This window comes from Patagioenas fasciata, chromosome 17, assembly GCF_037038585.1.
Source record: "Patagioenas fasciata isolate bPatFas1 chromosome 17, bPatFas1.hap1, whole genome shotgun sequence".
NCBI classification, from domain to species: domain Eukaryota; kingdom Metazoa; phylum Chordata; class Aves; order Columbiformes; family Columbidae; genus Patagioenas; species Patagioenas fasciata.
In genome coordinates, this window is record NC_092536.1 from 8416716 (window position 1) to 8439778 (window position 23063).

Genomic DNA, 23063 nt, shown 5'->3' on the forward strand with positions numbered 1-23063 from the left:
CTTACCTCGCTTCTCCCCATCAGAGATCCCCTTTGTCCTTTCCACTACCATGCTATTAAGTGCATCGCACTCAGCACTGACAGGTGACAAATGAAGCGTAAGTTGGTTCACCACACTGACCCTTCTTGGCAGGGTTTACTGGGCTGGGCCTGACCTTTTCTTGAAGGCTAAGCAAATTTCCCTGCTGATATTCTGCTCACAGGGTGCTACTTTGTGGCAGAGCGCAGGAGCTTCTCCCTTCCTACTACAAGGTTGTCTTTTCCTGGCACCTCAGTCAAAATAATCAGGAAAGAGCAGATACAGCAGAACACGAGGAATAGTCTTTTGGTAAGTGAACTATAATGATAAGAATTTTTTTCTAGACACAGCAGAAAGAGGTTGATGGGAAACTGTAGTATTGCTGCAATGCCACTCATCCCCTCCAAGCACAGGTACTGTCTCTCTCATATAATACTGAGCTTTCTGTACAGCTTTCAGCAAACACAAGTTTAAAAAAAAAAAAAATGGTCAGCAATAGCTTGCTTACATGACAACTTGCAAAGAAGGGAGCAGGAGGGGTGATTTGTGCCTGGTACAAAACCAAAACACAAAGACATCCCATATAGCAGACACACACAAAGCTGAGTTCTGCACATCAGAATGCTCCCCAGAGGAGTCAAAGGACCAAAGCAAAGCAGCAATGATACAAACAGCCTGACTCTTCAAACACATCAAATGCCAGAAAACAAGTCCCTCTCAACCCTAGGGACCAAGGCAGAAAAGATCTAATAAAGAATTCAAATGCCATAATCACATAATCCAATAAGCTACAGTTAAACCAAAACACCTCTTTAGCAAATATCTGTGAGTAGGAGAAGAAACGGCTCCATAGTGCAGGGCATGGATGGTTCCCTTCACTTCTCCTGTTAACACATCATTCTCCTGCCGGTGGGACAGATCCAAAGGTTTGGTCTTGGTATCAAATTCCCACATGGGAAAACAGAAAAGGAAGAAGAAACAGCACAGATCGACCAGTCACTGAGAGCTGAGTTGTGCAGAATGCATGCTGGATTCACTTGCTATGGGGGAAGCTGGTTAAGATATCTACGTGGGAAAGATGAGAAAGGATAGCAGCTGGGAAGAAAAAAGAAAAAGAAAAAAAAAAAGGGGAAGAGAATAAAAATGTCCTCTCCTGATCACTGCTAAGGTAAGTCCCTATCTATATCCTCCCATAGTACTCTACCTCCTATTTCCATTTTATTCTGTATATCTTCCTCCCTCTCTTCCAGTCCCACACGATCTCTTCTCCCTTGTTATCCCTGGATCTCTCCCTCTTGTACTATCTGGGGCTTCCTCAGTCATTCCACCCAAGTACCTGCTCCTCCAGGTGCATTTCTTCCATCATCTCCTTGCCAAGTCTGCCAAGCAGAGAAATTACCTTTACTTTGCCATTGTACAGCAGTGGGGGCTGCACAGAGTATTAAAAGTCTGAGGCAGGATGACCCCGATGCTCACATACAGCTGCTTGGTTACATATGCCACAGAAAGATCTCCCTCTGACATTGGTATTGGTATCAGCCAGCAACACTGTCTCTACTTCGACATGCTAGGGAGGACTATCCCCTACTCCTTCCAAGCTCAGACATGTGAACAGGAGCAGACTTTGGGGAAAATTCTGATCTCACCCAAGGAAGACAGATCCAGACTTACAATCCTTCCTTTGACAAAAAGCCCATCCCTGGACTAACCCAAGTAATCAGGGAGAACAAGTTTAACTGACGTATGCATCCCTTTGGTATTTGTTTTTATACCAACTCCTGAGTACAGTCAGTGAGCAGAGAGCAGTAAATCTCTCTGAAACACAGCAGGGGATGATAGCACCAGAAAGGGTCATTTCCTCTTGCTGAGACTAGAGCAGGAAAGTACTGTTCAATGGGTACAAAGGCAGAGGGGCCCTTGGTTCCTCTGATATATTTGTACATACAGATGCTTCTCCAGAATCCTAATATTGTTTAATGAATCTGTGCATAAGTAGTAGAATTAACAAGTGTAACTACATCAAACTTGTGCTGGCAGAATTCCACCCTTCTGACATTCCTTCCTGTGCAGTCTCCCATCACTAGCCCCTCTTCTACTGTACAAGCCATGCACTAATCTCCATTTTCTCTGAGTATAATACTCCCATGACATACCTTGTAAAGTGCTTTGCTGAAATCTAGCTAGATGATGACTGCTGATGACCCCAGATCATCTTCTTATTAAAGAAATACATTAATTTAATTGTATACATGAGGACAGTATAGAACCGGTTGACTCAAATGTTGCTGCAGAGCCTTAGAACAAGACGTATGCTCATGCCAGCAGCAGTTTCAGACCTGATGCCTCAGCTTTCCTAGCAAGTGCAAAGTGCAGGCACTTGTACGAAATGCAGGCAAGGTATGAGGAGGAATGCTGGGGTTCAGTGAAAAAACACTTTTTCTTTTCTGTAAGTAATCATTATAGAGGGGAGCACAGCTCAATGCAGCCATTACAATTCTAAGAGTGAGAATTAACTTATTGGAAAAGGTTGGGCAGTAACCCAGACACATGACCCCCATCTGGAATAAAGCCAGTGAGGGTCATCAACTCTTTTAAACTCCTTGCTTTATGCAATATGAAATCACTTACTGTTGATGCAAAACATGACAGTACTTGCATAGGTTATTCAAGAAAAATCCATTACCTTGATGTGCCATGTACTTCTCTCTGCAGCGGGGCAGTGTGCACGAGCACATTCACACCAACTGCACAGTGACTTTCAGAAAGAAGGATATAGGAGAAATGGGAAGGAAATGGTGAATTGTTGTATATGATCTTTTACATGGTGGATTATCAGTTGATTTATGTAGCAAGAGTCCCACAGAGTTAATTTATTATAAATTCATGAGGTATGTGCTCTTGATCGCACAGTGCTCCTCTCACGTCTTACTGTTCCCAGCTCCGTCTTTATCTGCCTTCTGGAGAAACTATTCTACCTCACATGGTAAAGTGATGCTACAGATAATGCTATAGACAATAAGGCATTGGTTGCCTCTTCTGACATGCCACGTTCTGGAGCGGGGGTCTGGAAAGTCAGAAGTCCAGGAGACAGCAGTGCAAGCAGGCTGATTGGAGGGGTGAAGTCTCTCCTAACATACTCAAGCATGTATATCCACCCGTATGTGCAAGAAAGGGCTAACAGGGACCAGTTCTCCATCAGTTGGACTAAGACAAAGATGCTCTGTACTGCGCATGTGCAACTAAAGCACTCCCAGCTTCACAAGTTGCTTAGCGGATGGATGGCTTTCCCTGCTAAACTGGGCAAGATAAGAACTCTTTCAGGGAAAAGAAAATATGAGAGAAAGAGTGTACAGATTTAAAAGGTGTGTGCTAACCTTGGACATTCTTGCTGGTAGGGATATGTCAACCAAGAGACATTTCCTTACATCAAATACCCATGCACCACCATTTGGTAAAGAAAGGTCCTTTGGTGTTCAGATACTCAGCCCTGATTTAGTGTGCAGTACAAGAACCCCTGTTGCTTTAAACATCCTCAGTAACTGTGGCACTTTGGGAGACACAATAATTAGCATAATTGCCAATTCAGCCTCTAATAATGTACAATGTGCTCATTAACCCAATTAACCCCACGCAGCACAACAACCATCACAAACAACACAACTGATGTGGTGGAGGGGACCGACGCTTGACAGCCCGGCCACAGCCCAGCGTGCGACATGACACTTGCAAGGGCTGAAGGCAACTGCCAGCAGCAGGACCCCCACCCAGCCTGGAGCTGGGGCACACTGCCACCCAAGCCGGCGCATTCGCCACACGCTCAGCTTCCTCCAGCCCTGTCTCAGGGCAACAGAGAAGTTTCTCCTCCCACAAGGTTTTGCCTGGAATGGGCTGGTACATTTAATTAAATGCTATGTATCAACACCCCCCCACGCACACCCCACTACTCCACCCCCATCTCCCTGGAAGAGTCTCAGGTGGGATTCACTTGCCTGCTTTTGCTGCTACTTAATTCAGTCAGGCTGGTAAATAATTCAGCAGGCACTCAGCCAACAAACAAACAGGCAGGCAGCACAAATGGCCAGACAGGGAAATGGAAAAAATGAGAGACAGAAAGAAAAACCAAATGGGTGAGTGACAGTCTTTGCTGGAGCTCCTTTTCTACAGGCAGGTCTCTAAGCAAGAAGCCGTGCCTACTTCTTCATTCCCTACAGTTACACCCTCATGCCCTAAACCAGCAAAAAGTCTGTCTATCTGACACTGCCACAACCTACTGAGAACTCACAGGTTGTGGCTTCACTGAATATCCCCCACATCCTTCTGGTTTACATCTATGGAGAGCTTCAGTGCCCTGCTTAAGTTCTGCAAGTTGGAAATCTCTCCATGATGGGCACCAGCAGCTCTTGGGCTACAGTGGGGCATGTGGGAGACTGCATCATTGATTCAAATCTGCTTAAGCGTCTGTTTTCCCAGCTGTAAAAGAGAAGATGAAAATCCTTCCCTGCCGGGGTCTCAGCAGGCCCAACAAACAGGAGCAATGCTGGGAGCTCGACAGCAATTCTGATGAAATGCCAAGCCTTGGCACTTCCAGTCCAGGGGTCACATAGCAATTTCACTATGGGGCTCTTCACATCACCCAGTGTTACAGACAGGCAAACAGACACAGGCTGTTTTGCTGACCTTCCCAACACAATGCAGCCCATCAAATGACATGGCCAAGAAGAGCTTCTGATTTTGCCAGCTCTGTGCACCACTCACACCACTCAGGTTATCTGCATGAGCAATCTGTGGGAATCACATTCACACTGGAAGTTAACTTTGCAGAAACTAGTTGGAGAGTGGATGCGATATCTGGTGTTAAAACAGGACTAGTGAAATCTGGCTAGCAAAGATGACACTACCTCCTGATTTTAACTGGTGGACCCAGTGCAAGGCCAAGGTGTTACCCACTTTGTTGTCCTGCGTGGGAACAAACAATTGGGCACTGGCAGAACTGAGGGAAGATCATGTTGATTTTCACAAGCGTCTTTCCTCTTCTCCAAACTACAACAGTTCTCTGACACCACATCAGCTTCCTGGACCGCTTCTCTATCACATAGGCACGCAGAGAGCAAGCGGGCAGCAAGCACTAAGTTGTAGACCATCATTTCTCACACAAAATATGCCCTACCCCCAGCCAAACAGAAAGCTACAAGCATTATAGGAATCTGCACCAAAGAGACTTGCTGCAGTGACATTTAATCCTGTTAAACAGTCCCCATTCGGCCTCCCAGACATTTCTCAGGAGAGTCAGCTTTTCAGGTGTCCAGGCCCGTAAGTAGAAGTTAGTCGCAGAATAAATCAGAAATCCACATCTACAAGTGCTGATGATGCTTCAGTAACATTGTTGCTTCCTGCAAGGTGCAAGTTTCTTAATTGTCCAAGGTGTATAGTGCTCCCAGCACAGAGGTTTGGAGTTTCCTCACTCCAGCGCCTGTGCTGGAGGCTGTCACCCCTCCACCCCTGGGGAAAGCTACCTTGAATAGTGCAAGCCTGGCAGAGCAGTGGCAGGGAAGGGCCAAGAGACACAGGAATTCTTCTTTGCCCTGTTCACACTCTGCATATGGCAGTGGAGGAAAAAAGGTTCAGGGTTAGAAGGAACACCAACAGAATGGTCTCAACATTCACAGAGACCACCGCCCATTAATTCTGGAGCAGTCAGAGCTGCAAACGCCCTGGAGGGTGCTTGTGGCAGCTCCACTCATCTCCTCACACATCTGCTCCAGAGGTGCTTTGCAGGCGAACAAAAGAAGTTGTGCTGTAGTAGTGCTGAGTGCTGGATATAGCTCTATCTTCTATCTTTGGACACAGCAAGAAATCTCTGCAGTGTGACACACTGCTCTAGAAGTAGTAATTTTCTCCAAGCAATGAAGGATTTCAATTAAAAAGAAAAAAAAGAAAGAAAAAGCAACGAATTTTGTAATGCTTATCAGGGATGAAAGTTACCTGGCAATCTGCCAGGAGAAGTATTACATGAAACTGACTGAGCTCCTACTTTATTCCCCTTGTGGTAATTCCATGAACACACCTGAACACCATTCCTGCTGTTCCAGACTTGGACAGGAACAACCTGATACAGACAACACATCCATACCACAAATTGGCATTCTAGGCCATGAGTACTCATTTGTTTTACATCTATTACCTACCTATATCTACCTACCCATATCTGTCACCTCCCCTGGTCTACCCTGGTGTTAGTTTTACACACTTGTGGCAGAGAACGTTGTGTTGAACTATCACAGCGTAAAAAGGAAAGAGTTTGCCTTTTATTTCTCCTGCCTAGAGTCCTGCCTAAACCAAACACCACCTAATCACGTGCAGGATCGTAAGAATGAAGTGTCTAAACTGTGAATAAAAATATGCAATCTCTCACTAAAATCAGCTACAGTGTTGCAGCCTTGAAAAGTAACAACTGTACCTGTTTTTCAAAAAGGTCCCCAGGGTTTTCTGGAGAGCTAGAGACTTAAATGCTGAAAGCTGGTAAACTCATTTACACAGGAACTCATTAGGAACAGTGATACTGCTGTTTCATGATGGGCTATGGACAGAGTTTTTCTAGAACTAATTCTTTAGAATTCTCTGACTCTGTCAGTGAATATAGCAAAAGACACACATCATCAAACACCAGAAATATAAATTCCAGCCTTACCTAAAAGCTGGCTTCCACAAAAAACACATTCCAACCAGAGCAAAGCTTCTGGATGATTCAAGAGAAACACTCCACTATTCTGCCTACAAAACAAACAATAAACAAAAACATTCGTAGTGGAGTCTTCTGTAATGCTTAACCTCACAACAGTAATGAAACATTTATGAATTTTATTTTCAAAGAGTTTTCTACACACACAACAATGAATTAGCATAAGATAACTTGTTGTATTAATACAGCTAGTTTGTTTTAGCTACCCATCTGAGCATCCTATGAAAAATCAATGTATGAAGTTGATAACTCGGGAAACTCCCAGGCACTGAGTTTGCCAAAATCAAAATCTCTGAGCACTACTGGGAGCCACAGTGTTACCAAAAAGAGATGTCTCTCAAGCTTCTGGGGTCCCTCTAGGCCACGACTAGTGTGGGACACAGGGACAGCAGGCATTTGGGGGTAGCTTAACACAATGTGTTCATCAGGTGAATGCCCTGCTCTGCGCTGACTCTTGCTACAAGGTATTTAACCAGTTTGCATGGGAGGACTGTCCTGAGGTGTTAGTGGGAAGACATGCATTTCAAAGGAGGTGGCAGCACATCATACAAACACCTCTTAGATTATCAGTTCCCTGAATCTATTATTGGAGCCACATAATTACACGATAGTTGCCAGACTTTAGGATGCAGAAATACGCTTTGCAAGAGCAGAAGGATGCAGCTTGATTTATTAATGTGCTTCATGTGAACATCCTCCAAGTCTCATTGAAACTGACAAAAAAAACCAATGGAAGAGTGCCTTGAGTATGTGTACATACACAGTAATTACAGGACAAATAAGCTTTTTCAGGCTAGGGAATAACTAAGCATTTACTCAGCCAAAAAAAAGAAGAAAGAAGTGACAAGCAACAGCCACTGCTTGATGAACAGCTGCAGGGTGGAAGACTCTGTGTAATTTTTAAAGGTGAGAGCCCAGAAAGACACTCCAGGAGAAGCAGGTTACTTTTGCTGGTGGGTAATGAGTCAGTGGAGCAGAAAGCAAAGCACTCCTGCAGACGAGGCTGCCTGGCAGTAGCTGAGCCACTGTTACACTACGGTGAGCCGGTGGGCTCTGCCGGTGTGGCGGCAGCATGGCAAGGCGCGCTCGCTGGCTTCCTGTCAAGCGTTCAGTTACCTACCACCCACAGTGACAACGGGTTAAAAGGGAAGCGGGGCTATCGCTGACCACGTATGGATACCGCTTTTGGGTTCGTGCCTTGACCCACCTCGGGTGAGCTATGAAGTCACATGAAACCTTCTTACAGCAGTTCACAGCAGGGTCGTGCAAACCCCTTCTGGTTTTGGCTCAGGCGAGGCTCATATTCCCTGAACCTCGGCCTGAGATTTTGTTTCAAACACACACAGGCCCTTCAAGCGTAACCACAGCCAAGATCAGCCTGGTTGCAAGGCAAATGTTCAGATGGTTTCCACCCCAAATCGTAAATCCCACCCCGTCACCTGGAACTGAGCCCATTCTGCTCAAACCTCAGCCTGCATTTGGGGGAAACGTGACCCCGGTTCACTGAAAGGTTTGCAAACCCAGTCCGAGCTCTGAGTTTGTAACAAACCCTCCAAAACAGGCAAAATGCCCTTGGTTTTAGGGTCCATCTGGACCTTGTTACCAGAGTCATGGTGTCATCTAGTGGTGACACCTTGTACGGGCACACACACAGTCCCCACCTCCACTGCCCAAACATCTCCAGTGCAGCACAATTGCAGGTCCAGTGAAAAACTTTCCCCCACAGTACATCAGCTTTTTGAGAGGTAGAACAGTCCCATCATCTCAGCAACAGCCATGCACACCTTGAGGAGAGCTTTTTGCAAAAGTACCCTAATAAAGTGAAGGGCAAGCTTTGCTTTTCCTATCACTTCTATAGAATTAGTAGACACAGTCTCCTGGGAAAAGGGCAAATCACTGTAACTGTGAGGGACAGCAACCGGCAGCAGGTTCAGTTGTAAACAAGTTTTAAATTCGAGAGTCATTCTTAGCATAAAAGTTGCATCTGCTGAAATGTCACTTTTACTGATAGTGTTACCAATAATGTTCAAAAATCTTAGTAATGTATATTACAGGAAAAAGGACTCCAATTTCAGTTTGTACTTTGAGAGCTCCCTTGCACAGGCAGATAAATGTGATCTCAATACATGGCAGCCGATTTTTTGATTCCTCATTTCCATTCTATCAGATTTAAGTTCTCTAAGAACTGAGCAGCCAAAGCAGCTCCCAAATTCAAAGCACATATTTTGGAAGAAATCAAGCTCCCTACATCCCACTTCAAGCATTTCTAAAGCGATTTGGCCCATCATATATTCCCTGTGACAGGGTTATGGCAACACGAATTCCTGCTCCCAGGTGAAGCTGGGAACTGATGTACCTGCTCTTAAGCCTGCTCTGGTTTTAAACAACTTCTGGTGAGATTTAAACTCAGGAGTTTTACCTTTCAGCTGAGACAAAGCAGGAACACAAACATGATTGGTTTTGCAGGCTCAGCTGATGGGCAGGAACTCTCTTACCATCAGCCCTGTTCCCATAGCCTCAGGCACTGCACTGAGTCACTTGTCCCACAAGCCGATAAGACCTACATCTCAAAGGAAAGAAAACTTCAAATTGGAAGAAGGATCACAGCAGAGAGGGAGGGAAAAAACTAACTTCAGCATTGTCCTGGAAACCAACTGGGTTTTCAGGTTCCTGAGGTCTTTCTGAGAATCCAGCTCACATGTTTCCTTTGCAGGTTTGTCTTCTTATCTAGAATTTAATCCCTCCCTCTGATCTAGTCATCCTGTCTGCAAAGTAATGAGCTTGAAATTATGGTATATTTGTGTGCCCCTTTGTTCGAGCTCTGATCTGTGACACAAACACAGCTGTAGCTGGTACTTGCTTCCTTCTGTACTGTCTGGGGTTGCAGCCTAAAGGCCAAACTTGATGTTAAAAAGATTGAAATTCAAATCTCCATTTACACTTGGGGCAAGATGGAGAAAGCACATTTCAGAGCCAAGGTTTCTGTTGGGATCCATCCCTAGACAGTCCTTTTTAATCCTGGTAACAGCACAGACTAAGGCTATCTTCACGGCAGATTTCCAAACATCTGATCCCACCTTTGCCACAGACAGCATGGGGAAGACTATTAAAACTATTACTTGCCTGGACTCAAAGCAACCACAGAAATTACTCATTAGCAACAAGCTCTTTATAGTTGCACCAAAGTGTTTTCTTCTCTTGGACCTGTTTTCTTCCCCCATCTTGCCACCTGTGCTCTGCTTCTTCGGTGACGCTTATAGACTTTGCAGTGCCATCTAACCACTATGTCTGCTGCAAAGTGAAGCCCAAGGCAAACCGCTCAGAGAGAATGTTAAACTACTGTTATGTGGGGAAGTTTTTATTTTTCAATAAGTACTCGTGAGCCTCTGCGTATAGAGTACCTTTCACCCTAAAGCAGCTTTACAAAAATGTACATGCACAGAACCACAGAAATGTAGCCACCTCTGCTGCTGAACACAGCTGCTGCTCATCCAGCACAAGTGCAACAATAACAACGAAAATTACTGCACTGCCCACGACAAACCTGTTTTTTTCATAAATGCACTATGTATTTCTGCATGCTTGCTATACCAGAGGAGGCTCATATATTTAAAGGCTTCACCTAAGACAACAATGCAGAGTCAGCAAAACGCACTTCCTTTATGTCCCTTAGAAGGTCAAAAACCCCCCCAGCAGAACATGCCAGAATACAAACTGCCAGGCTCTTGAGCAATTTCATATCTGATATTCAGGTACTTGCTAGTTCTACCACTCAGTGCCTGCCGTGACAGATATGTCACAACTAAAGGTCATGGCAAGGTTTTCCCTGCCAGACTTGCTCGCCTTACAGGAAAGGCAGATTTGTTTCTCCTCAATTGCTCAGTCCATGTGTCCCAGGCACCACGGCTTGTTTTGGAGTGCCCTCTGCCGCCCAGCCCACAGGGCTGCGAGGCTGTAGTTAACGAGGCCAAGAAAATTAGCGGGATCTCGGTTAAAGTCAGACAGCAGTCAGCACCATGCAGCTCAGAGGCCCCATACTAGAGCTGAGACCTGGGCTCAGGGTCTCGCCGAACTGCCAGAGCTCTAAAGGCAACAGATTTGGACTGTGCTGCCACCAGGGCTGCACAGACACAGGATTTTCAGGTCTGTTTCCTGAGGTAACTGTACCTCAGCACGCTATGCATTCCTCACAAACTCCTGCCCCGTTCTCATTTGGGATCCAGGGCAGAAAAGGCAGCAGATGCCCTTTGCAATGGCAGGGTTGGGATCCCTCATTTGCGGCCATGGCGGCAGCCTTACCCCTCACTTCCACCAGCTCAAGTAATTTGAGCAAAGAGTAACTCCTATCTCCAAAGGAAACAGGAAAGCTGACTTTCATCCCTGTTGCCTGCCTACGTGACTACTGCCATTGCTGATCTGTGTCCCTGTGTCATCCTCCCTGTTCCTGCTCTCCCAGGCAAGCAGCAGAGCCATGCACAAACCTTAATACACGCATGTTCACAATTTGTCACTGCTACAAGAAGCACCGAGGCTAACTGTGGCAGCACTGATCCTGGAGAGGGACATGTTCGAGTAACAGGACTCACAGAAACACTATCACTGCTATTAGGCAACTGATATTGTACCAGAAATAAACACAAAGGCCTCACCTAGAACTACACATCTCTAGTAATAGGGCTGCTGCAGCTGCAATGGCCCATCAGAAAAAGTCCTTTTAGGGAGGCTGTACTGTTTAATAAGCCAGCTGATGCCAGGACTGCACGTTACCAGAGCTCATCTGCTTTTGCCAGCTAAGTAGCTTATCTGATAAATACACTATGTCACCTTCAAATCGTGCTTCTTCGGGATTATAACTCCTGTGACGTCCCCAATGCAGAATCCTTACAAAAGCAGATGAGGCACAAAAATGTCAAACAAACTAACCCACCACTGACATACTGTTGGTAACAGCCTGGGATAGGTCTCCTTTGCGCCACGTCTGGAAACTCCAGCAGCACCCCCAAACGTTATTTCAAGGCGCTTTCAGTAACCAGGTTCTGTCAGAAAGCCTTCACCTAGAAATACCCCCTGTGCGTGCTGCCTCTGAGTGGGCCACGTGCTGCCCAGCAGATTTTAGTTCCTGTTGCATGGGACAAGCAAAAATACCATGTCTTAACAACAAGCAGCACAGGCATAATATTTTTCATAAGGTCAAACAAATATTAATCATGCTTTTAGCTGTATACACATTTTGGAAAAATCCTTTTGTTTACTGTTTGGGGTTTTTTTTTTGACAACGTTCACGCGGAAACAAGGGGAACAGATGGGCATATTTACAGCGAAAAGGAAAAAAAGTCGAGTGTAAACTGTTCTCTTGGCCGCAATCACTTCCCCTTCCACAGCATTTTCCAACGAGGACCCTTCATGTTTGCTCACTGCATTCCCGTTCTCTGCCCACACCAACCCAGATGTTGTGCAGCATGTGCTGGGTGGCCACAGGGGGTCCCGCCACCCCTGTACCAGCCAGAACATGCCACAGGCACACTGCGCTGATGGAGGTGCATTGCTCCGCTTCAGTCTCTAACACACATAATGAGATTAGCATTTGAATAGTGCCGATCAAGTTACCAGTAGCACTGAACCCTGGGTCCATCAGATGCAAATGAATCACTATAAATTTTGCTCCTTTCTTAAGGGGTCTTTATATGCACAGCCAAAAGAGAAAGCACTGCAGTGGGTATAGCCAGGGAAGGCTGTATCTCACCACGACCTGGAAATTCTGAGAGTGGAAAAACCATAGGAGCATCTTTTCTTAAATAAAACTACTTTTTTTTTAAGAGCATTTTTTTTCCCCTCTTTTTGATGCCTCTTTTCTCCCAGGGTTGTGGATGCATCGGGACATAGTCTGACATAATGTTCAGGGACAAAAAAACCTTCAGAATACCTTTGTATACATCTTAATTCTATCTAAAGTACCCGAGCGACTTCTGAAGGTTCTGCCAGCCTTCTTGCGCAAAGGATGTATCCTTCCCTGGTGGGAGGATGAAGGTGAAATAAGTCTATGTCATCTCCAACTGCATTGATTCAGTGTTTCCAAAGTCCTTGCAATATTATGAAGCATCTTAGTATTCTCACCTCCTCAGTCTCCTTGAAGAAAGATACAGAACACATCCCATTTGAGAAAAATCACCTTTAGGGTACTACCTTGCATGATTAAATGTAAACTGCCTAATCCCCTCTGTATCTCAATGGATGCTCAGTTACAGGGGAGTTTTCTCCCACCTCTGTACTGCAGCAGGAATTCTGCGGGGAGGGGAAGAAGGCACAGTCAACTTGTGAAAATTAAATCTGCAGATTTAATTTTAATATACAGGTGAGCTTTGGCACACACCGTCACCAGAAACCACAGTGAGAAACAAAAATGTCACAGGATCTTGTCATTCCTACTAACATGAAATTTTAACGTATTCTCGATGGTTCCATAGACTTCATAGCAGAATAAATTATATAATCAAATGCAATAATCTTATAGTTTTTAAGGACATACTGCAAACCAGCTTGTCCTTGTGATAACACCAGCTGACCTCTACAGGCACCTGGCCCCAGCTCCTTTCATTGCTCTGGACAAACCTGACAGAAGAACTAAGACCACGTCAGTTCTCCAGACAGCCTGACTGAAGCACATAAAATAACCAGGCACTGTGAACAACACTTAAACTCATTCACTTCCTGATAGAATACCCTGGATGGCTCTAATTGTACTCTAGGAAACTCTTGCACTAGAACACACAGAAATTGTTAAGTAGGTTGAGATTCACAAATGGAAGTGACATTCTTAAGTCCAGCATTAGCAGGGCTCCATGTATTATTCCTAATATTATTATTCACCAGCTGATAATCACTTTTAGCCCCAAATATTTCTAACAAAACTACTACAAGCATTTGTTAGAAAGTTTACACCTAATAGCGTTCATTTATCCTGTACTCATTCAAGAGAGCAACTTCTGATGTCACCTCCAGTTATGATAGCACTTAATCGATCTTCTCATTGTAAGGCTGCTTGAGATACTCATTTGGGTTCATTTTACATGGTACATTTATTTTGAGATGCAGGAAAGGAAAACACATGCACATAAGCATTAACTTGAATTAGCAAAATATAACTCCTCACCACCTGTCCTGAGAAGCCTTCACACCTTATCACTCCACCTGCTCCCCGTTAAAGATGTGAGGAATTACACCCCACTTGTAGTGTCAATCAGCTCCTTTTCCTGTGGAAGCTGAATAGGTATGAGTAGCCACAGGCACACAGCACAAAAACTACTCCATGTCCCAGCTGGTTGTATAATAAAGCTAAGTTAAATCAATAATTAAAGCAGTTCTTGCACACTACTTCTCCCTGGTGAACCTCTATTTCTAGAAAAAGCCACTGGCACCTCCATATTTTGTTAATGAAAATAGGGGTGTGGAGCACACCTTGGTGTGAGCCACCCACCATATAACCAACAGACAGCAGCACAACACTCATTTTAAAACTCGTGGCGAAAGCCCAAGCCACTTTTGGATGAAACAGTCTGACTGTAGCCCTGCCCCACACACAGAGACACCAGCTCACTGCCAAACTGCCCTCGATGCCCCTCCTGCCCCTGAGCACAGCAGCGCATCCCCTTGCACCCCCAGGCTGGGCCAACAGCCAGCCTGGTGTTGGGCCAGCTGCCCCTCAGCAGCTCCAGCTGCCCTGGGTCAAGGGGACACCCCGAGGGTCCCCTCAACAAAGCCGAAACTCACCTAGGGAGACTCAAATGCTGGTTGAACAGTGCTCACAAAGGCACACTACCAAGGGGGAAGATGTGTGTGCAGCCACCATGCCCTGTAGGCAGGAGCCCACCCGTCCCCTCACACACCAGGCCCTGCTGCTGCAGCCCCGCTCCCGGGCAGCCCTCAGCCCAGGCTGGGCAACTACAGCCCTGGGCCCTCCCCGGGGACACGCGGCCGCCTTTTAGAGGCCGAAACTCTCGTGTGATCCACAACCTGAGCGCTGCTCACAACTCACCCACCGCTCCCGCACAGGGCCGAACCCACCTCATGGTGCAGCCCTGCCGCAGGGCTGGGTCTCTCGCACGATGCCTCCGCCCACCCCGGAGCTGGGCCCTCGTCATGGCGAAGCGTCTCCTCAGGGCGCAGCCGCCTCAAGGCACGGCGTCCCCGCAGGGCTGTGCTCTGCGCAGGGCTGAGCCCGCAGGGAGCGTTCCCGCCCAGCGCCTCACAGCTGCTCGCGCGGGGGGCCCGCAGGTGCTGCCATCACCTCAGCAGCTGCGCAGGGCCCCGCCGGCGCTCCCCTGCCCTCCCCACCCCGACCCGCAGCGGCAGGAACTGGACAGGGCGAAAAGAAATCCCCTAAAGAGGGACTGGGTTTTCATGAGCACGTTCTAGAACCACAAACACGTAGAAAGGGACAGACTGTCCCAAAGACTCGTGTCCCTGCACGGGGTAGGGCTAAGTGGCACAGGGGGAGCTCTACGTCAGTCCTGTCTTTCACAAAACATCTATGAATAAAAAATGGTATTTGAGACAGATGAGAAGCTGAAGAAGAAACCCAATTTATCCAGTCAAAAGGTCACAATATAGTGAACAGTGCACAACTGCGCAGAATGATGTAGTGTATAAGCTAAAACATTTGCAAGAGACAGAGAGTCTAAGGTCTTTTATTACATTTTATAGATTAAATATATCTTCAGTAGAGTTCTCTCTTTTTAAAACACACAAAAGGAAAAAAATACATTCTTCATGTACAAATAACTGACCACGTAGCAGGGACCATGTACAGTGCAAAGTATGAACACAGCTACATAGACATCACCAGCTTGGATGATTATCAGGCTTTCTATACAGTGGAATTAGAACAAGGTAACATTTCTGCTTCCAAAGAGAAATCCATACCCTTCCCTTCCATGGCATTTTGTGGGATTGTGCAGGAAAGGGGCTTTTTAAATTGTTTTAAAGGTATTATAAAATCCTTGCATGAAAAAAATCTCAAACTCCACCAGCTTTACATCTTTCACACATTCATAATCGTAGTACAATTTTTTGATGCGATTGCAGCCCAACTCCAAAAATCCAGGGAAAACCAGAAATATATATAAACCTGGTAAAGAGAAAGGAATGAATCGGACTGATTGTTGCGATGTCCAGGAAACTCGTACCCACATGCACACACATACACAAAAGATGGAAGATAGTGAGGTGTGACTGAGCATCTCCTATTTATCACAAGCTTGGAGTGAGGGCACGGGATTGATGTTTCACTTGGGCAGTGAATCTCTAGTGTCTCTCAGTATGGGATGTCATTCTGGTAGTACTGGATCATGTCATATGCCCTGCTCCTAGAGAAGAAAAGCAAAGCCAGAGGTAACTAGAAGTTTAAAAAAATACTGCAGCCATTGTCACAGAAAACAAACATCAAGATCTCACAGAAACAAACCACGGGTGAAGGAAATTAGCTGCTAATCAAACCTAGCCCTACGTGCTTTGAAGGCATTGTGAAGGTCCCGTTACTGTTATGAATGGCACAAAACATCCTGCTCTTGTTTAAAATAGGTAAAAAAAAGTATTTCCATGCTTCTCAGTGTGGCAAAAGCAACTTGGATCCTGTGTTTGGATAAGCCAGAAGCACTGCACGTTGCATTGGCAGTTTGTTTTGGGAGAAGGAAATGCATAATGATTGAAGCAAGATCATCAGGGCTGCGTGGAGACAGGATTGTGTGGAAATAAAAGTTATCTTAATGAAGGATAATACTAATAATGAAAATAAAAGGGCAGGGGAAATAATAGCATTAATAGCAGCATCTCTGACGAGTGACCAAACAAACAAATCTAAGCCTTGTTACAGATAACTCAATTATCCACAGGTAGAGCTTATTCAGGTCACAGACTAACCATGCCACAGGTAGACAAGATACCAAACTATTTGTATACTTGAAGGGAAAAAACCTACAGCTGAATGGCTAGCTGGTGATTAAGCTTATTTTTAAATTGCTATTTATCTGATAGAACTGATTATTCCATTAATTATACTGAATAGTAGATAACAAACGTGGCCCAGCTACAAAGACATTAAAAAACCACATTACCAGGTTTCTTGAGGCATTTTCTTTAGCCAATGTTATAAACTAAATAACAAAGTCTAGCAAAATTATTAATACATTAATGTAGCATAAAGACATGAAGAAAAAATTAGTAGAAAGATTAGAACTCATTTTTAGAGAAGAGTCAAATACACTTCTGCACAGAATAGTAGCTTTGAATTTCAGGAGGATATTCAGGCAACTTCATGCCTACATGCAATTATAAAAAATACTTTGAAAAGTCGCTGTAGTTCTGTTTCAGTTTCATTCTCATTCAGACCATGTACACTTTTTTTTAAGAAACCTCCTCTTTACAAAATTAAAGGGAACAACCTTCAAGATCAATCTCTCTTCGTTCTGACCAGAAGGCATGCTATTCCTGTGGCCATTCAATACCATTTACTATTTATCCCTTTATATTTGTAGAGGTGGTCCTACCCTATGTAAAAGGAGATATCACAACTACATACACACAGATGCCCATGCTTTAACATAGGAGCCAAAATGCTTAACTTTTGGGCCAAAGATTCACTGACAGAAAACCTTCTATTCTTTAGACTTGCCAGCTATTTGACCGGCCTGGGCTTAAGCCTTCCTTCCCAGTGTAAAAGGGAGGAGATGCAGCAGGTTCAGAAGCAACGCTGCTGTCCTGCATTATCTAAATATCAGCAATTCAAAAATGTCTGGTATCTGACTGATAAAACTCTACTTTTTAGCTCTGCTCAAAGCTTGATGACCTTCATTTGGAGAAGAAATGCACAGATGCCAAACCTGTTGCTGAGGAAACAATTCTGGATGATCTTGATGATGAAAGTTGCAGCTTCCCGCTCAGTCATGTTGGGGCTGAACCTGTGTCTATACACAGAAAATCACAAAACGCAAGAGTAAATTTAGTGAGGTCTCCTTTGAGCGTGATACAAATGTGTCTTTGCACAAGCTCAGCCAGGTGTTGATTTCATTTGCTCCAATAATCTACTTCTTTTGAGACTGACTACCTGGTACAAATTATGTCATGTTTTAATAAGCACTTGCCGTTAGTCTTACAGTGGAGACAGAGGCTGTGAACGCTTCATCAGTCTAGTGCTAACTCTAGGAACAGCAAGTCTCTCTTTCTAGGCAGCTGCTGCTTTTAAAATATCTATGTATCTAGTAGTGCCCTTGAGCTCCAGCCCATCATAATTTACAAATCGGTGCTTATCTTTAGGAAATTGTAGGAATTTACATGCAGGAAATACTGAGCTACCTCTGCTCCCTCTGGAGCTAAAACTCCAGAAGCATAAGCCTGAAGGGCTGTTTAAAGTGTCACATTAGAATTTGTATTTGCCTAAGCTGTGGAATGATACAACATAGTCCCATCCAGCACTGTATTATCTGTGGAACAAATTTTAAGATGCTGTTCTTTGGAGTCCAACACCATTTCAGAGAACATCAGTCTCAGTAACTCATTACCTCTCAACTAAAGCAGATCTTTACAGTCTTATTTTGCTAGTCCTATGAACTCAAAAGATTATCCACGTACTTGCACAGTCATTGAACAGCTTGAATTTAATTATATGAAAAGTCCTCTGGAATTCCTACTGTCTGAGATATTTCATAAGCAAAACTTACCATTTTTACAATGATAAAGACATTAAAGGTATTTGAGTAGCATGACACCTATACTCACTGCACCAGCTGTGGCAAGCCCACATTCTGTGAAGAACATATGAACATTTTCCATTTCATACATATGCTGACTTACTTCAACAGCTTGATTGTCTGCCCTCGGAAACAAGGCAGCCCCGTATCCAACATTAATGTAACCAGTGAGACAACAGCATCCATATAAGGCCTAAAAAGAGGGGAAAAAGGTTATAGCACTGAAATTTCTGCAGCCTTAGTAGGTAAAGGAGGCAAGCTGAGGAGTTCAACGAGTTGGACCACACCTTTTTCTGTAATTAAATCAACACATTTAATCCTCTTACATTTGCTGGTGGAGCTACACCATTGCTTGCAACCTGTCACTTTAATTAATTTTCACTCCTTTATGTTGGACTACCAGATACTCGGAATGCTGCAAGATGAACAGTCTCAGGGAGGATTATACAAAGCAATGCTTTAGTAAACATTTTTTTGGCATCATAAAGGTGAATCAGTGGACCAAAACCAGGAATACCACAGTAACAGATTGTCTTCTAATTCCTAATTACTCTATGTAATTCTTTACTATAATCGGCCCATCTTCCCTTCTCCTTCCTCTCCTCCCACTCAGAACATTTATTACCTACCAAGCTATTACTCTACTACTCGGGTGACATTTTTGCCTTGACACAAAACCACCTCCAGACTGCTCCCCATCAAGGACCCAAATTGATCTTGACTCCAAGACAGCCCCTTTTGGGGCTACTAGCTGAAGAAACTTTGATTCTGTAAGATAACACCAATAATCCTTTATACTCATGATAGAATGAGCTTTTATTTAGACTCTGTTGCACTGTTCTCCCACCCACATGCAACATCCTATTGATATAGATTTATTAGTCTTCCTGCATGTTAAAGCAAACGTGATGTCACAAATCTTTACTGTGGCTGGCTGGCAATTACAGCTCAAGAGCTGAGCTACCAACACCCCTGCATATTTTACAACAGAAAATTCTAGCACTTTTTCATATCTCCTACCTAATTAACTAGCTGAAAGGGTGATTAAAGTGACTGTCCTGTTTGGGAAAACAAGAAAGATTTTGATTCTCCTGTAGTTTCCTACAGCAAAGCTTTATCAGCATACTAAATCATGTGAGGAAACGTAACATCATATTTATAAATTGGACATAATACAATTTTCAAATATAACATAAGAACACGAAAAAAACATAAAGGCTGTAAAACTGCAGGATTACGAAGCTGTTTCAAAGTTTGTAAGATGCACCAGGACAGTCTGAGAGGCTCAGCCCCCCTACAGACAAATGTTTATTATTATTTATCTTCTCATCTGGTTTTAGGTGTGCAAGCACTTCCACTTCTGAGCAGTTAAGAACCCCTTACCTGACTGCCAGGTAGCCTCTGACACACATCTCCATAAACCACTTGAACGGAGTTGCCTCCATTTTTCCTCCCATTATCATCACCATCTCATCCGTCAGTTTAATGTCAGGCTCCCAGCCCAGATTTCCACCAGGTGAGCTTTCAAACATGAATCCAAAATCTGTGCCAAAAGATAACCTGCCTCATAAACTTGGTTGGTTAATTGAGCACTGCCAAAGCTGGCAGAAGAAAGGAAATGTGAATTTCATATATTCTACCAACATTTCAACTCTGACTGGAAAAAAGCTTGGGTGAAGTGTAAGAACACCAACAAAAGAACCATCACCATGAGATCAGAGTAGATGCAAGAATGATGACATCAGATGAACTCCTTGCTGAAACATCTGCGCAGTTCCAGAAAAACAAAGCTAAAGTAGAGGTTACAGCCTTACAGTTATATAAATTTACTTGTCAAATTTAATTCGTACTCTTTCAGTGATGAAAGGAACCCAAAGATACATTATATTTATGCATATATATAAAAACGCATATATGTATGTATGCATAAGTACATATACATGCATAATCCACACATATGTGTATATACTTTCCTGAAGCTGGTAAAACTTTGCAAAGCTAAATTTACAAAGGAGCAGCCAACATGAATATACATACAATACTGAACAGACATGAAAAAAATCCCATGTATATTTACAAACTGTGAAATCACTATATAGATTGATCTCAAAAGGAAAATGGATTACCATCTTCTATGAGCAATACTTCACAACAGAAGGGAAAAGTAAGTACTGAAATTCAAATGTGGATCTGACTGACCAATATGGATGATGTGTCCCTTTTTGTCCAGCATGATGTTGCCATTATGCCTGTCTTTAATTTGGAGCAGAAACAGGAGCAGACTATACGCAGCCATACTGCGGATGAAATTATAGCGAGCCTGTACAAACAGGAAGTTAAAACAAATCAGAAGAACACAGAGAATTTAATAACTCTCCATCCCAGGAGCAGATACAGCCAAACAAAGCTTTTTTCTTTTTTTTTCCATTCATGATTAGTTTGAAGCAACGTTCAATGATATTCTCCATATATCTACAGCTGCAATAACTTCTTTAGCTAACTCACTCATAGCTAAAAGTGGATTATCAGCATCAGAAACCAGATACAGCATTACGGTAGTCATTATCCAATTATTTGTCATTATTTCTTATAGCTAGAATATTTCTCAGTCAAGATTTTGCTCTGCTTGCCAACTGATATTTTACCTTCTGGAATGCAAGGGTAGACTCATCTCCATACTGCCTTGTAAAGTAATCATACATCCCAAAGTCCGTCTGCCTGCCCAGCTGGTCACGGGATGTGCAGTCAGGAATGCATTCAATAACACCGCACTGAGGGGAAGAAGAGAAACAGGTCTGTAAAGCACGCTCCTAAAATATATTTTGTTCATGGCTCTTGGCAGTCATACAGGTCCTGAGGGAAATGTGGAGAAGCCTAGAGATCACTGAATACAGGCTTTCTAGTTTATGAATAAAAATGTATATCCAGTTTTTTAGGATTGCCATGCAACATAAAACATGCTCTGTGACTTTCCACTGACTTGCACAATGCAGTCCCAAAAATCAAACAACAAACATGAATAACCACAAGGAGAAAAATTTCAGAGCCAAAAGCTTTAGAAAAGCAGGAAGCAGGAGAGGAAAGACTTTTTTGTTGCTGGTACTCCAAATATTTGGCATGAGTGATGTGGGCAGTATTTCCTCACAGTATGGAATTTTTATGTGTGCTGGAAGAGAAAGTATTTTTTAATTAGGAGCTATTTTCTACAGCAGTACAGTTAATTGGCCACTTACTCCAGGAGCTGTGGCCACCACTCTGTATGGAAACACGAAAAGATCCAGGCCTACCAGCTGAAATATGTTCTTGAAGAGATCGATGATTTGTAAAGCCAGCATGTCCTGTTATACAAGAAAAGAAATGCACAAGGATTACAGAGGTTACGGGTCAGAACTTAGATTACAAAAATGATCTGAAGAACTCTGAAGTGAACATTAAGTTACCCCAGCAGGTCTGCAGATGTGTGCTCGTGCATGCACTGGGGCTCTGGGGGGAATCAAAAAGGGAAAAGATAATACTGTTTAAGTGGGTAGCAAGCAACACTGAAGATTTAACTGCTGACCTTAGAACAAACTTTTCCATCACTCTTTGATAAAAAGGCTACCAATAACTCCAGGGATAATAGCCAGCATCCCCTCCTAATCAAAAACAACTGAGCTTCAAGGTACAAGATACCACCTTGAAAACTACTGCTATGTTACCAATAGGTCGATCGAAAAATAAACTCTGAAAAAGAATTTTAACTGATGGGAAACTGTCTGGAAAGAATGGCTTTTTGTTTTCAAGTTAGAACTTCTCTAGGGGTACAACACATTTCTCACTCTCAGCCCAGAACTATTGGAGATTCGCAAAATTCCAAAGAAAAACATTTCTACACTGAAATTATTTTCTTCTTGCGTATTGTCACCTACAAATCTGCCTTCTACAACTGATCACTTTGTACCTGTCTGCAGTCATCGCCCACTTTAAAGATGGCTGCCTGCCAACAGATCTTCCTACTGTCCACCCCTTCTTCTGCACTTTCATCTATGGAATCGGAACGGCAGCGCAGACCTGCAGGAAGAGTATAAAGCGAAACCCAGACACACACTTTCATTAGCAACTTTTTATCATGACAAGCTCTCTGCTCTCAAAACCACAACATTTCACTGCAGGTGCACTACAGATATTTCACCTTGCAAGGTGAATACTCTATTTCCCTTCTTCTACTGGAACTGGAACGTATCAAAATAGTGTTCATGATTTACATGATAAATGCCTGACCTGCATTAAGCTAGACAGCCAGAGCATCCCACAAAAATTTATGAGAAAAAACTGCCAAACCCTGGAGTTCTCTATGGTCTAAAAACCAGGGAAAGGCAATCAATATCTGTTAGTCTAAAGTAACTGTAATTGCAAAAAAAAAGGATTTAAGGCTTCAGACATTTCTTCTCTCTTTCTTTGATTCAGTTTCATTTCTGAGCTGCACCATTGCAGGTAAAGTTCAACATGGAAATAACTTCACTGCAGCAGTACGGGTCACTAAGAGCAAGTGATTTTAAAGGAACTGTCCACTCTTAATTAGTAGT

The 23063-nt window shown here is 43.7% G+C and overlaps 1 protein-coding gene across 2 annotated transcripts in view; it reads right to left on the reverse strand.

The window, feature by feature from the left end:
• Positions 1 to 15425: 15425 nt before the first annotated feature.
• PI4KA (phosphatidylinositol 4-kinase alpha) overlaps positions 15426 to 23063 on the reverse strand; it is a 55989-nt gene continuing 48351 nt past the window's right edge. For both annotated transcript variants that reach the window (XM_065851669.2, XM_065851668.2), the window contains exons 48-55: positions 22439 to 22548; positions 21732 to 21836; positions 21144 to 21269; positions 20698 to 20818; positions 19882 to 20041; positions 18602 to 18691; positions 17632 to 17715; positions 15426 to 16119 (exon numbers count right to left, since the gene is read on the reverse strand). In XM_065851669.2, coding sequence (XP_065707741.1) covers positions 16068 to 16119; positions 17632 to 17715; positions 18602 to 18691; positions 19882 to 20041; positions 20698 to 20818; positions 21144 to 21269; positions 21732 to 21836; positions 22439 to 22548 — 848 coding nt within the window. In that variant the 3' untranslated portion in view covers positions 15426 to 16067. The remainder of the gene's footprint in view (positions 16120 to 17631; positions 17716 to 18601; positions 18692 to 19881; positions 20042 to 20697; positions 20819 to 21143; positions 21270 to 21731; positions 21837 to 22438; positions 22549 to 23063) is intronic.